At 34.8% G+C, this 15,903-nt stretch overlaps 1 protein-coding gene across 2 annotated transcripts in view; it reads left to right on the top strand.

Moving 5' to 3' along the window:
- The window catches only part of LOC128017335 (NT-3 growth factor receptor-like), a 90,403-nt gene that overhangs the window by 65,447 nt on the left and 9,053 nt on the right, over positions 1-15,903 (top strand). For both annotated transcript variants that reach the window (XM_052602686.1, XM_052602685.1), the window contains 3 exons: positions 2,429-2,617; positions 10,948-11,078; positions 12,600-12,772. In XM_052602686.1, the coding sequence (XP_052458646.1) occupies positions 2,429-2,617; positions 10,948-11,078; positions 12,600-12,772 (493 nt within the window). The remainder of the gene's footprint in view (positions 1-2,428; positions 2,618-10,947; positions 11,079-12,599; positions 12,773-15,903) is intronic.

Raw genomic sequence — 15,903 nt, 5'->3', positions numbered from 1 at the left:
TAATTGTAATTATTGTATTGAGTTTAGATCTAGATTTATTTAAATGTTATAAATTGTTACAAAAAAAATGCCATAAAAATCTTAAATGCTCTTAAAATCTGCATAACTCTCTTAATGCAAGAAATAAACATTTAAATACATTTACCTATTTATTTTTCAGGGTAAAATGACCATGGCTTTTTGTGAGATACAGCCCATTAACATCAGTGGCTAAAAACGAACTATACTTGTATAATGCGTATGGTAGGTTTAGCATTGCTGTAGAATAAAATATTATCCAGCTTTTCTCCCAAAGCTTTTTATATAATCATAAACAAAATAAATGATCAGCCCAATGGAGGAGTCATCAATTTCCTATAGCCTACTTCGTGAAGGCTCTTCAAAAACGTTCGTCTGTATCCCTCAGAGTGAGATTTGACTGGGAACACCAAGACTTACACTCAAATGTTTAATATTGAACTCTCAGATTTACTTTGTGCCAACAAGCATCATTTCTCACTAGGACCCTAAATGTCAAACTCAAAAGACCAACCAAAAGACATGTGGTTATATACATGGGGTGTGTTTACTTTTGGGGTATGTGTTCTTTCACCACATGAGCAGAGGCTTCAGCAGTTCAGAGAATTGCAGACGATTGCATAGCTTCTTCAATCTGACATTCATGTACATTTATGGTTAAGACATTTTATAGATGCTTTTATCCAGAATACTCATAAGAAACTGTTGTGGACAAGCAGGCAGTTTAACATGCAAACATAGGGACTTGAGCTAAAACCTTATGCCTTATTCAAAGCCTGAAAAAATTCAACACACAATACAAATAAACAAGCCATGTCACTTGTGCACTTCACTTTCAGTCTAGTGTTTGCGTCTTGTCTGCGGCTCTGCTGTTATGGCAAGACTACACACCCCCTGCACCCAGGGTTGTATTTGGAGGGGTTACACCTATAGCAAGTCTGGGCAATGTTCCATAACCCTGAGAAAGTCAGGGTGAGAAGAGAGAGAAAAAAAAAGAAGAAAATTGCAGTGCTTTTCAACCACTACTGACACAAGAGTTGGTGAGATTTATTGATTCGATGGAAAACTATTATTTCTGATGTTAGCTTTAAAAATTCACAGGATATGACAAACTCACCTAGTGAGCTGCCTACCTAGACAGCATTTGAAAGCGTCATGGGCACAAAGACTTTTAAGATTTCTTCATTTGACAAATTTGCATGATGTGTATCCTTCACTAAAAAGGCAAAACCAAAATGGATCTTGACTAGCTAATTTAAAATAGTCCAAGATGGCTTGTGGACATAAATGTGGAATATAAATATAATATATTAATATTTATATTAATATTTTACCTAGTGTTTCTTGTGTGTGTGTGTGTGTGTGTGTGTGTGTGTAGATGGGCTGCCAGGATGACAAACTATAAGCTTCATACTGAATTCCTTCAACACACCAACAATAATTTTTCTATTTGTTTTTGGATTATTAAATAAATAAATAAATACATAATTATCATAATTTGATGATGAAAACCTATGTAACTGTAATAGATCTAACCTTGCATTTAATGTAATTATACAACAAAATACTGTTAAATTTGCATACAAAAAAACTTTTTTGAAACGTTTTTGAAAGTGAAAAAAAAATAGAACAGAAATGTTAGCACTCATTACTGCAGCACTCATTAGACAGCAAGGCAGCTCACTAGGTTTTGGAACAGAGCTAGAGATTTTCATTAGAAAATCTGGGTATTCAGAAAAAAAGGAATTCATTTTTACAGTAGGATAACTGAATTTCACATCAAACGTTAACTGACAAGAGCTCGGCTTGGAATTAATTCACTGAAATGATACTCATTAGGTGGGTTTACAGATATCTGTCCAGGTCTGAACTATTACAAACAGTTTTTAGACATATGAGGAGACAAAGAAACAACATTCAGTACTTCAGTCCCTCTGTGTTGATGATTTGCTTGGCTGGCCGTGTTTAAACTGGTCCCCTGAGTGTGCTTGTGAACAAACGACTGCTTTGAGCTGGGCTTGTTGAAAATTATATGTTTACCAGCCGTAACACCACCCTATCTTTCTAATTCTCCAGTTCAGCTCAATGGCTCTCCCTCAGGTGGCAAATCTGGATGATTTTAAACCACTGTCAATTTCACAATAAATAAATAAGTAAACTTGATGAAAGAGTTTGTGACGTCTTTGTAGTCTTGTGAAGGTTTTATGTTGTGAAATGAGCCGATGGTTGTTAAGTCCTCCTGTTTAGCTGCTGTTTAAAGTTTAATGTCTCCTTTGGCTCTTTACAAAGACAGTAATCAGCATTCGATTTGGATCAAAGCCATGTTGTGATAGACCATTTTTTTTTTAATGCTTCTAAATAACATTCACGTTGGTTGATGGTTTATCATTGCGTTGTGATTATTCTACAGGCCCAGTGGCAGTCATCAGTGGGGAGGAAGACTCTGCAAGCCCTCTTCATCACGTCAACCATGGTATCGTCACACCCTGCTCTCTCGAGGCGGGACCGGACGCCGTCGTAATCGGCATGAGTCGCATTCCTGTCATCGAGAACCCGCAGTACTTTCGACATGGACACAGCTGCAACAAACCAACCACTTGTGAGTAAACGTCTCACTGTTTGATGTTGTGATCCATTTCAGTGTGGTTGGAGTTGCAACTGACTTCCGAAAGATGCAAGTCATGACAAACACATTTAAAGAAATTCTGTGTGTCCTGAACTGAACTGGAAAACGAGTTGTTAATGACATATTTAAATGCGTATAAGAGTGGTGTCTCTTCTCTACATGCGTGATGCAATAAATTACAGTGAACCAGGTGCAATTTGACTCATTAGTATTGCCAGAACTTGCTGTAAAAACAGCAAATAAGAACAAGGCTGAACTGTAATAAGCTTAAATCCAAATGCGATATCTTGGAAATTTTCCACATACCAAAATATTGCGAACTGCACCTGCATTGAACTGAGCCCAAACAACAAACCCGCAGATGCTTAAAAAGTGTTGCTTATAATAAATGGACATGGCAACCCTTCAAGAGCGTGCTCTGCCAAGCAACCTTCCAAACGTAAACACAACATGACGGCTCTGCCGACGATGGGTTAATTAATATCGCCGAACATAATTAGTCTTTGGTCACTGTAATATTTCCAAAAATGGCAGATACCAACCACTGAGGAAGCCAAAGTTTTGCTATGGTTACCATAGTATCAATCATGGCCATTTCAAAAGTGAAATCTGTTCTGTACACACATGAATTTGAGTTGCTTATGTAGCTTGCTTTTTTCCTGATATTTGTATTCATTTTAATTTTGTACAGTATGGAATACATGGTCAAACTAAATTCTTGAGTGACAACAACTTTAATAAAACTACATTAATTATAATATAGTATATCCTCATCATAGAGTGCAGGATATGGGCCGATTTGAAGATATAGTGTTAATAAGCACAACGGTGTTAAAAATAGAAGACTTTTGGATACCCGTAGCTTGCACTTACTGCAGAGTGCATGGGAACAAATGCCAACACCATTGTTTAGTATAAATGGGCAGAAATGTAAATGCAGAGATCATGCCAAGATTTATGTGATCATTTATATATTTATTTGCTATTTTTGGGTTTCTTTGTGACTGAAGACTTTCAAATGACTTTACTGGAGCAATAGCGTCTTAGTTTAGACCTTTTATGTAATTAATTGGAACAAATTTACTTGTGACTTTACATACAGTAAGTGTTCTCATTAGCCAGTTTTAATGGCTTAAAGGGGCTCTGATTTTTTTTTATTTTTTTTTTATAGAACATAGTATGGTATATATGGAGACACAGACTTGCACACATCAACACACACAGTCTATTTATATTCCAGGCACAAAACAGTGGTCTATTCAAAGGGTGCACTGACAGCTATGAAAAGGAATCAAAAGGCAGAGGACAATCACATTTTGCCCTCATGAATAAATTAACTCTTTATGCATAATGGATGGCATAAAATCTTTATGGCTGTAGATACATAACCATCGTGGTGTGCCTACGTCTGATGAGTGTGTGATATTTAAATGGCAGTTAGCTGCTGAAGAGAGGGTATATTTTTACTTCTCAGGCTCTGGGCTACTAGAAAGCCCTTTATGTGCTAGCTGTAGTAAGCTGAATCATTTATATAAAGATACACCTTATAAAAATGGTCCAAGGTTCAGCTCATGATTTTTTTATAGTAAGGAGTGTGGGATGGAGTGACTGGGTATTAGTTCTTGTTTTTTATAGAGTACATATTGAAATATTGTGTTCCCTTCAAATTATTCCTTAAACATTTTTTACTTGGTCTTAAAAGGTTTTTTGAAAAAGACTTAAATTTACCTTCATAAAACCTGCAGAAACCACATATAACATTGTCAATCTTGTTTTTGTAATATTTAAAATAACGTTTATTATTTCCTTTTTTTTATTTAGATTTTATGTACACAAAGTAATACTCTATACTGCAAAAATTTAACTGCAATTCATAAAAAAAATGCATTATTGTATTCCTTTACTGTAATACATGAAGGAGAATCTAATAACGGGCATAAAGGAAACTTAAAAGTAAAATCTGGATGCATTATGGTCATTTGTGGAAAAATTGCTTTAATTGTCATTAAGGTCACAATGCAAGATACATTTTTTATGCTAAATATGAAAAATGCTAAATGAGAAATATCCTTGTAAGAGTATAATTTCTACAGGAGTTCTGACAAATAAAAATATTATTTGATTGCCGTTTTATCTGTAGACTGCTGCAGTAGATGTATTTGAAAGGAAGCTGTTGCACGGTTTCAAGTAAGCGAGTCCCTTGAGCCATGACATGCTGACTTTTCAGGAATCCATAAGATGACTGACTCACACAAGCTATTCTGCAATTACAATTGAGTTGTGCTGCATTTACTTTCCTTTTCAACCCAAGGTGAATTTTCCTGAACTACACAGCTTCTCCGTTGTTATTCAGCTCCAACTAACTTACATCAACTATAGTTTTGCTTTAACTAGATACGAGAATAATCTCTAGCACCTTGTTTTTACGTTTGCCTGATCTGTATTAGGAGAACAGTCTAAACTGCCTAAATTGTTAAAGACATTTCTTCTTTTTTTTGTGCATTTTTCCATATAGATCACGAAACAGGATTATGTTAACATAACACATTTATTTCAGAAGAGCAAGGGAAATTGATTTCTGTGAGATGGCCCTTTAATTTCTTTAATTATTAATCACGAAATATTTGCAGCTGGGATTTCTGGCATAAATCATGGGAAATACAGCGGCTGGATCACATGCAATAGACTGAAGATCATTATTCAGATAGCAGTATTCCTAGGGGAAGTGAGTGCACTGGGATCTACAATGAGCTCCTGTGAGTACAACGACTATAAATACAAGATCCTGACTGTGCATTGCAAATATGGATGATTTGGAGCAGTGCTGCATTTGTCACATTGATCAAATTGTCAGATTATGTCCTTTGAGTTTAAACAAAATGTCCTTAATAATCTGTGAGTGCAAAGGCTATAAATACAAGATCTGGACTGTGCATCACAAATATAGATGATTTTGAGCAAGTGCTGCGTTTACCACATTTATCATATTATTTCCTTTGAATTAAACAAAAAGTCATCAGTGATCAATAAAAAAGAATTCAGAATAAACCTTTTATTATTATTATTATTATTATTATTAAGTCTCTTATGCCCTCAATCTTATGCTCACTATTTTCAACAATGATTATTATAATAAACATTATTGAGCACCAAATCAGCATTTCTGAAGGATCATATGACACTGAAGACTGGAGTAATGATGCTGAAAATACAGTTTCGCATCACAGGAATAAATTACATTTTCAAATATTTTCAAATAGACAACAGATATTTTAAATTCTAAAACATTTTTTTATTTTATTTTACTGTTATTGGATGCCTTTGTCACATAATGTCTCTATAAGATATTTAAAAACACATCTAGACTATATAATACAATCAAGAAAATGCCACATATGAATGTACTGTATAGCAGGAGCCAAACTGCAATTATAGACTGTTTGTATGAATGAAAATAGTGACCTTCCGTTTTAAATAACCCGTCTTAAAGATACAGTTGAGAAGAGCAGTTGTTTTTATCATACTCCTGCAATATCCGTTCATTTGTCTCATTTCGTCAGATTAGTGACAATGATATTGTATTCAGCAGTGACCGTTTTGTGTCCTGTTCACATTGAACTGTTAGGGACGTTTAGAGAAGATATATCCATGCTGATGTCTCCTGCGTACACCTTCATTGTTCTGGACACAATTACTTCGATTGGATTGTTTCAAGGTAACATTTAATGACAAGCTGAATTTATCAGGCTTGAGAGTGAGAAGACAAAGGCATGAGCTCAGAAAAAGGGCATTGTAAATTAATGCAGACCAGGTTTAATGGAGCTCTGAACGTGCACACCTTCACAAAGATTCGGATTCAGTCCATCTATTATTACTGCTCATAATTGAACTATTATCTCATCAAACCATCTCAGTGAAGGTGGACACCGACACAAACCAAGTGCTTCACAACAACTGATCAGCCATATTTGTGACTATGGAACACAAAACCAGTCTTAAAGGGTTAGTTCATCCAAAAATGAAAATTATGTCATTAATAACTCACCCCCATGTCGTTCCAAACCCGTAAGACCTCCGTTCCTCTTCAGAACTCTGTTTAAGATATTTTAGATTTAGTCCGAGAACTTTCTGTCCCTCCATTGAAAATGTACAGTATGTATGGTATACTGCCCATGTTCAGAAAGGTAATAAAAAATCACCAAAGTAGTCAATTTAACCTCTATGTGCTGGCCTACATTCCAAATTGTTGCATGTTTATGTATGTTTATTTTTATAACACCATGCTTTCAGAACTAGATTGTATTGCCTTTTAAATTGATGGTCTGCATGACCTGGAGGAATTCCTTCCTTTTAACTGAGAAATCATGGTTGCTTCATTAGGAACGAACAGCATTATTTTAAGCATAGATTTTTGATGTCGCAAACGCACCTGCCTCTGTGCTCTCCTAATTTCAGCCTTCAGGGGCTGATACAGGTTCAGTCAGGGTGAGGAATAAATAAATGGCAATGAGTCTTGGGATAGTGCCTTTCTAATTCAGAGTCTTTCCACAAACGGATTGTGGTAAATAGGCAGCTGAGGGAGCCGGGCTTTATCGGTTGGGTGAGAAGCTGAAGGTTAAAGGGGTCATGACATGGGTTTTTTTATTTTATTATTATGGTCCCCAAGGTGCAATTATAGTATTACTATAGTAAAAAAAAAAAAAAACTTTTAAAATGTAGTGAATTATGACATTTTCCCACCCTGTTTCTCATCCTTTGATTCAAACAGTCTGTTTTGGGTTGTTTCCCCTTTAAGAGTTCAGTGTTAACGCCCACTGTTATGATTGGCTAACGACATTTGACAGAACATTTGCGGATTGAGCGTAACTGTTTAGTAGCGGGTGATGCATTCGAAGCGATGGCTCTTGCGATGATAAAACCTTATATGTTTGAGCCGGAATCAGATGAGGAATCAGAGGAAAATGAACCATCACCACAACAACGAACACTGGATCAGCCCGTGTCCACATGGAAAGTGAAACTATTTTGAATTAATAAAAAAATTGTAACCCGAGACACTTGAAAACGGATTATTGTTGCATAATTATTCTATAGCTTAATATGCTAACAGTTTAACATTATTTACCTAATTTCAATGAAATGATGGGGTGTACCAAGGACAAAAATGCATGCACAGGCCATATTTGAAGATGCAGCATTGATGAGGCAACATTTTTAATCCTACTAGAAAGGCGACATATTTTCAAGATTCTCTTATACAAATGTGTTTATATTAGCCAGTGATTAAAAGTAATATTGTTAATACCCTTAAATGACAATTCTACATTTTCCCTGACGTCAGGATCTTTCGGCAGCGTATTCAAAGATGTTGTTTGTCCACAGCCAGGAACAGCACATCTGCATGGCATTGTAATTTTCCTGTACACAGACCCACTCGCTGTCCGTCGACTGAACACTTGTGAGGCGCGCGGCTCGACAACGATCCGAAATGAGCGTAGTTGTCTGGTGCTGGAGGCGGTCATATGCAAATGGTTGGAACGTCACTTCGCACCGTGACGTCACTTCTTACCATGGATCCAGAACGAGCTGTATTTAGAGCTTGATTAAATAAATGGCTCGTTTATAATGGGGAGGACGTCTTAAGCTATGAAACTTGCAGGACGTTTTAATGGTACAAAGACCTCTTATATTCCAAAAGATCAAGGCAAATTTGGTTTCTCATTTCATGACCCCTTTAAGTTAACCCATCCCAGACTCTTACTGCAGGTGCACATGTAATTGTTCACTTGGAGGACGGGACAAACCCAGTGGACCACTTAATGGAAGAGCAAGTGAATACAAATGAGGTTTTGGGGGACGGGAAGGTGCTCCAGACTTAAACTGATCCTGCATCAATCCACTAGATCCCTGCTGCTCAAGTCTCTGAGAGTCAATGATGATTGTAGCACTTGATATTGGATGTCTGTCAGTGGCTCAAGTGACTCTGATCACTACGTTTTGTTGCCTTTATGGCAAGGTGCCATACTGAATACAGTCTTGCTGTTTTATTGACAGTTTGTATACTTTTAAGTATGTACAGTTTTTTAAGTTTATTAAAAGTTTATTATTTAGTGTTTATTAAAATATTCAATTTATTGGCTGTCAATAAAAAAAGAGCTTGAAGCAAGATAATTTTCAGTATAACGTCTTGCCATAAGGGCAACAATAAATGTGGTTTGATAATTACAGTTATTATATAAAAAAAAAGATATTATTCATTACAATATGTATAATAAATATTTTAACATTTTTTGTATATTTGAGATTTATTGTTGCCCTTATGGCAAAGTATACTAAATATCATCTTGCTTTATTCTGTTTTATTGACAGTTTATCAACACATTTTTTATAATTTATTTAAATATAACTTGAAAACACTATATGTTTTATAAAAGTATTCATAATTGTAATGCATCATATCTGTTTCATAATAACTAATTATAAAATGGCATTTATTGAATGCATTACAACACTCATCTAGTAATGCAACAATAACATGTAAAATTAATTTTTTTTATAATGTGACTGATGTACATGTTGATCGTATGCGTTGATGCATCATATTCTTTACAATAAATATGCATTTATAAGTATTACAATTATTGTATTATAAATGATTAGATTATATTAACTCTGGTTACAGCTAAAGGCTATAAAAACACATTCAACCTAGTAGGTGCATTAGAAGGCATTATATGACTACTTTTATAATGCATTATATATACAAACATACTTCACTTTGCCATTTTGGTTTTCTCCATGGATGTACACTAAGAAAAAAAAAAAAAAAAAGCTGCTGGGTTGCTACCTTTTCAGATGGTACTTTTGTATCTTATTAATACATAAAAGGTACATATTAATATCTAAAGAGCACATATTAGACTTTATTTCTGAGAGTGTACGTTTGTTTACCCAAAATATGCTGGTTTATAAAAACTTGATATGAACAGGAATATTTATTATCTTTAATTGCAAAACACACTGTTTTGCCTCAGAATAGCATTTTTTACCCAATGACCCAAGCATAATATAAATTGGCTTCACCATAGCAACCAGTAGAATTTGATCCAGTACAACAAACCATTTTGTTTTGGACATGCATAGAGCTAACGGTTATTTTTGATCTGACAGCATTATAACAGGGTATATAATATGTTTACATCATGCACATGAATTAATAGCCTGTGGTGTCAGTTGATTCATTTAGAAACTTATATTTACTGTTTGGTAGAGGCTAATGAGTAGATAGCTAAATAATTAGATGTAGGAAAAGAGAAGCTGTTATGTTTGTGTAGAGTCATATTTGTAGCATTATTTTTTATTTTTTTATTATTATTTTTTTTTAGCATTTTTGCTTTTAAGCTACTTTAAATTCACAAAAATAATTGGAAATGACAATGAACATTGATGGCAAAGCATTACAAGTCCCAGGTGAGTTCCCAACAGATGGCAAAAAGAGACCTTTTACAACTGACTCTCATTTGCATCACACTCATTTTGTTTTGAAAAAGAGAACTCGGAGAAGACAAAAAACACCCAAAAAACATCCAGCTGTAACTGCAAGCAGCAATTCTACAACACCATCTGCACAAGAACTGACCTTTTACACAATGCAAACAACTCTCGATTGAAGCCTTTATTTACACTTGTACAAGTATGCATAAACACACCACGCAAAACGGGCGCATACAGATAACCTGTCACTCATATTTAATTTGGCTTGGGTTTCTGCACTCATTTTTGCCACCTGTTCCTGAGGGACATTCACTCTTATGATGATATTATTTGGATAATTTTATGCCTGGACCTCTCTCGTCATTGTTTGATCGTATATTATGGAAGTTGATGAGATTCACCGACAGATTCCAAACACATGTTCTGGGGAAACCAAGACATACTGTACAACAACATTACATTAAATAAAGCTACAATAAAATACTAAATTAAATTAAAAGCTTAAACTGGATTACAAATGTTGCCTTGGCTACTTGGTATCACTCAGAGCCTATTATAGTTTTTATTAATATTTTGAATTAGTTTTTAAATTAATATTGTGAAATTAAACTTCAACTAAAAATGTAATTGCAACTGAAAATATCAAAGCTGATTCGAAATATGAATATATGCAAAACTAGTACAATAATAGAATTACTAAAACAACACAGTAGTATCTTTTTGCTGCACCATTGTGAACTCATGACCTTGACATACAAAACATAAATTTAATAACAATATGCTTTTCTCTATCTGTGTTTCTCTTTTAGATGTGCAGCATATTAAACGGAGGGACATTGTTCTGAAGAGGGAGCTGGGCGAGGGGGCTTTTGGGAAGGTGTTTCTGGCCGAATGTTACAACCTCAGCCCCACCAAAGATAAGATGCTGGTGGCTGTGAAGGTAAGGCATGTTTTTGCAGTTAAAAGCACCTTCTTCTGGCTATGCTTTGCTTCTGTGCACTCCATTCTATTACCAGGAATATGCATTATGAAAGTAAATGCACATTGCTGCTCTCATTTCAGACAATCTAAAGAAGTTTGGGTCTAAATGTAATAATAAAAAATAAAACAAAATACACACACACAAACACACACACACACACACATATATATATATATATATTTATTTATTTATGCATTTAGCAGATGCTTTTATCCAAAGCAACTTACAGTGCATTCAGGCTTTCAATTTTAACCTATATATATGTGTGTGTGTGTGTTTGTGTGTGTGTGTGTGTGTGTTTGTGTGTGTGTGTGTGGTGACAAGGATAAACATGGTTTTTTTTGTTATGTGTCCAAAGAATGAAGCAGATACAAAAATCCTTACTTTTGAATGACAAACTATTTTTGTCTCTAGCGTGGGTCCTTTTGAAAAAAAAAAAACAGCTAAGAACTGGTATAACATCAATAACATAATTTAACCATTGGAAAGCACTCTCCAGATATTGGTTCTCCACTTTATGTCCAATGTAATATATGGGTCCTTTTGCAAAAAACAGTTGAGAACAGGTCTAGAAAGACATATTAAGGCCAATAATATAATTTAACCATCGGAAAGCGCTCTCCACATCTTGAACTTCCTCCTCTAATCGAATGAACTGCCTCACCAGAGCGACTGAAACTTTTACATCATAAAGATAACTGAAGATGCTGTGAAAATACTCTGGTGTCATGAGGATATCTTGCAGGATGCTGCAGCAGAAAGCCAGCACGTCAGGACTGTGTTGAGTGGCATGGCACTAACGCTTTCCCTGACGAAAATGAGCGATCCACCATCTGTCATATACACCATTCTCTCTCGATGCCTCCCTCTGCTTGTGTCGGAGAGATCAGGGCAATTCTATAATTAAAATCAAATTGCATCATGTGCCATTCAGGTCAAGTTATCATTTAATTGGAAGGAGCAGGACTCACAGTGAAAATTCTAGGAAGCACTTTAAAGTTCCCGGGAACATTAAATGGTTGTGTTTTTTTTTAATGCTGTGTCAGGAAATACAATTACAAACACCACTGGAAAATATTGCAAATATTCAGAAATATCCAACCTCTGCTAGACTGGTTTATTACAACCCAAATAATGTGCAACAAAATGAGACATTACATTTGTATTTATTACGTATACTGTTTGTATTCATAGTTTAATTTTAACTCCTCAGTGAACACAGTTTATGCAAGTCGTGTCACTGAAGCACTTTCGTTCATTTCAAGTCATGCTGTGGCCTTTTGTTGAATGTTTTCATCTCTTTTCAATTGATGGCAGACGTCCTGAAATGCAATTAGGCATATTAGTTTAACCTCCGTCTCATTTCTCCTTGCCTAGAGGACTTCAGTACTTCAGTAAAGACGTGGCATCCCGCTCTCCGCCATGCATTTGTTTTCATCTGTACACCTCCTAAGAGTAAACATGCTTTTTGTTTCTCAGACTCTCAAAGATCCGACCCTGACTGCCAGGAAAGACTTTCAAAGGGAGGCCGAGCTCCTCACCAACCTCCAGCACGAGCACATCGTGACGTTCTACGGCGTGTGCGTGGATGGCGACCCTCTCATCATGGTGTTTGAGTACATGAAGCATGGAGACCTCAATAAGTTTCTGAGGTATTTTTATATTGGGATTTACACAGCAAAGTCTCCTTGGAAAAGCGTGCCTCTAAAAATGTAACTATAAATACCACTCACTGCTGTTTCCTGCTGAAATGAACACTAGAGATAGTAAACCCACAACTTGTATTCTTTATCACACAAATTATGATTACAAGGGCAGATTATTGATTATTAAATAACTTTCATGCAGTTCCTGCACGATACTATGTTATGACCTCAAAAATCTTTTACTACAGCACATGATTTACAAACTGATACATTGTGATGTTTGCATCACATATGCTTCATATGGATTAGGGATGTGCGAGAAAAGTGGTGAAAGGGAGTAATTTTAATGTTAAATCTTAAAAAAATAATCAAATATTTGAAAAGTGAATATCTGGAGAGGATAACAAAACAATTTTATTTCGCATCAGACTTTGCATACATGTGTTTTCTTCTTGTCACTCAGTGCCTGCTCAGAAATATCTGCTTGGAAGCAAGGAGCAAGGTGTTGGAGAATTTTTTTACTGGTTTAAAGGGGGAAACATTATGAATGAATGGAAACTGACTTTCTTCAGAAATATTTAGTTGACTTTTTTATGTTATCTCCATATAATGCCTTATAAAATCGATTGCTGAATTGTTTACAGTAGCAAGTAGGTTAACACTGTATTTCTGCTTGTGCAAAAGCGCCACCTAATGGCAGAGAATGTATTTGCATTTTCATTCAGCACATCTGATGCTTTAGTTGCTGTCTGTCATTTGTCTGTTGTAAATTTTAACATTTTGATGGAAAATAAGAGCTCAACTCTAATAATAAGGTGTCTGGAATTAGATGACTGTTTGAGTCATAGATTAATTATTCCAAATGTTCAGTATTCCAATATAAGTGTGCAAAAATGTCTGGGCTGGAATTATAGGACTACAGTATGTTATGAACTCCCTAAGCAAAAGCTGTCTGAAATTGCAGTAAGTGAAATTATTCTAACACCTAAGATACCTTATTTTGGCAAAAAAAAAAAAAAAAAAAAAGGGGGATAACGTTACTTCATAAATGATGTAACGTTATCATGCATTGCAACAAGCAATGAAAATGTTTTAATATGTTGGATAGAGCCAACCAGAGGAAAATTTTATTGCTCACAGGTAGCACAGTAAACTTAATTGAGCTCTGTTATTGTTATTGTAGAATTAACTTTGTCTAAAATATGTCTTTCTTAAAATCCTTTAGCATAAATAAAAATGGAAACATGGAGAATTGCGCATAATATCTCAGATAATTTGATCTGTAAGCAAATTCAAACATTATTGAGTTCTCTTCTGAAGATTTTTATTTTATTTTTTTGTACTCCATTTCATATCATAACTGTTTAGCAGAAGTCATTCAGATATTAAAGGTAACTGAAAGATTTACGGAAGTAGTTATACAGTATGATTTAAAATATGCATATGAAGAATTGTATCATTTCAGCTATGAGTCATAAGGTTACTGCTCCTCAAATCAATCCAACTATGAAAAGTCATGTCAGTTTCAATGTTGTTTATGTAGACATCTGCCCATGTAGGTATTAGATATGTCTTGTTTTGAGACACAAGATTCTATTTCAAAATGGCAGCATGTGATTGAACTTCACTGCATGCATGTCCCAAGGTGGATTGGGGCCATGTGAATCATAATTTGCAGGGGAGAACTGTGAAAATATAAAGGCAGATAGAGTACTGCAGTGAGATGGTTGTCTTCTGGGAGCAAAGTGATTTGTGATTATAATAAATTATTCTTTTGTTTAGTGAGAGAATTGTTTCACTTATGCAGATGGCCAGACTTGCATTTCAAAAAAAAAAAAAAAAAAAGATGAAATTATTTTTTAGAAAAGCTTCAATGATACATGTCTTGTTGATTTTCATGGATGGCAAAATGATTTATATCATATTAGACAGGTCAGAATATATCATTTGTAGAAGAGTGCACAACAGTGTAAAGCTTAGTTTTTCAGCAGCCATGGTTAGGACCCCCCCATCATTTAATCTATAGACATTTTAAGAAATACTCTTCAGCAATTTTTAGTTAAGTAATAAACAGTTCAATCTCAACTTGTGGTTTGGTTCATATCTCGCAAACTTTGATTAGAATCAAAAAATATTTAAAATGTACATACTCGGTAAAGATCATATGTAATTGAATCATAAATTGATATATTATAAAAGCAAAGCAAGTTGTTCATTATACACTAGTTTAAAAGTTTGGGGTCAGTATAATTTTTATTAAGTTAGATTTTTTATATTATAATACTTTTTCAACAAGGAAGCATTAATCAAAAGTGACAGTAAAGACAAAAATTATATTTAAAATAAATCTTAAAGATAAGTCACGGTCTCCACAATAATATTAAGCAGCACAACTGTATACAACATTGGTAATAATAAAAAAAAATGTTTCTTGAGCAGCAAATCAGCATATTAGACTGATTTCTGGAGGATCATGTGACACTGAAGACTGGAGGAATGATGCTGAAAATTCAGCTTGGCATCACAGGAATAAATAAAAATTTTAAATATATTTAAACCAAAAACAGTTATTATGAATTATGATAACATTTCACAATACTGCTGTATTTACTGTATTTTTGATTAAAGAAAAGCAGCTTTTATGACCATACAACTTTTTTTTTTTTTTTAATCTGACAGACCCTAAACAACGGTGGTGTACATATAAACTGTAATATAGTTCAAGTTTACTGCACAGTGCACACTGTTAAAATACAACACAAGTTTTTCTTGGAACGTAGGGAGACTGCTGTGCATATTTGGTAGGGTTCACATTTCTATGGAAACTGATCTCTGTTCAGATTAAAGAAAATGAATGTTTTTTGTTGTTGTTGTTGTTGTTTTGTTTTAGTTAGTTTTTCCGGATCCAGCCTGTTGCAATCTAAAGCAGCACTGCCGCTGGGATTGTTAGCTCTCTGATTTTTAGCTCTTCAAATACAAGAGCACGCTGCTGAAGAGGCACTGACCAGAAGAGATGCACACATTACAGTCGAGCCCTATTGAATACCCACCTTATGCAAATGCTGCCACAATCGGACAAAAATCTTTTTCCCAGAGTGAAGAGATAATCGAAAAAAGTTAACTGAATTGGCGATTTT

This window comes from Carassius gibelio, chromosome A7, assembly GCF_023724105.1.
Source record: "Carassius gibelio isolate Cgi1373 ecotype wild population from Czech Republic chromosome A7, carGib1.2-hapl.c, whole genome shotgun sequence".
In the NCBI taxonomy this organism is placed as follows: Eukaryota; Metazoa; Chordata; class Actinopteri; order Cypriniformes; family Cyprinidae; genus Carassius; species Carassius gibelio.
This window is presented reverse-complemented; position numbering and strand designations above follow the sequence as displayed.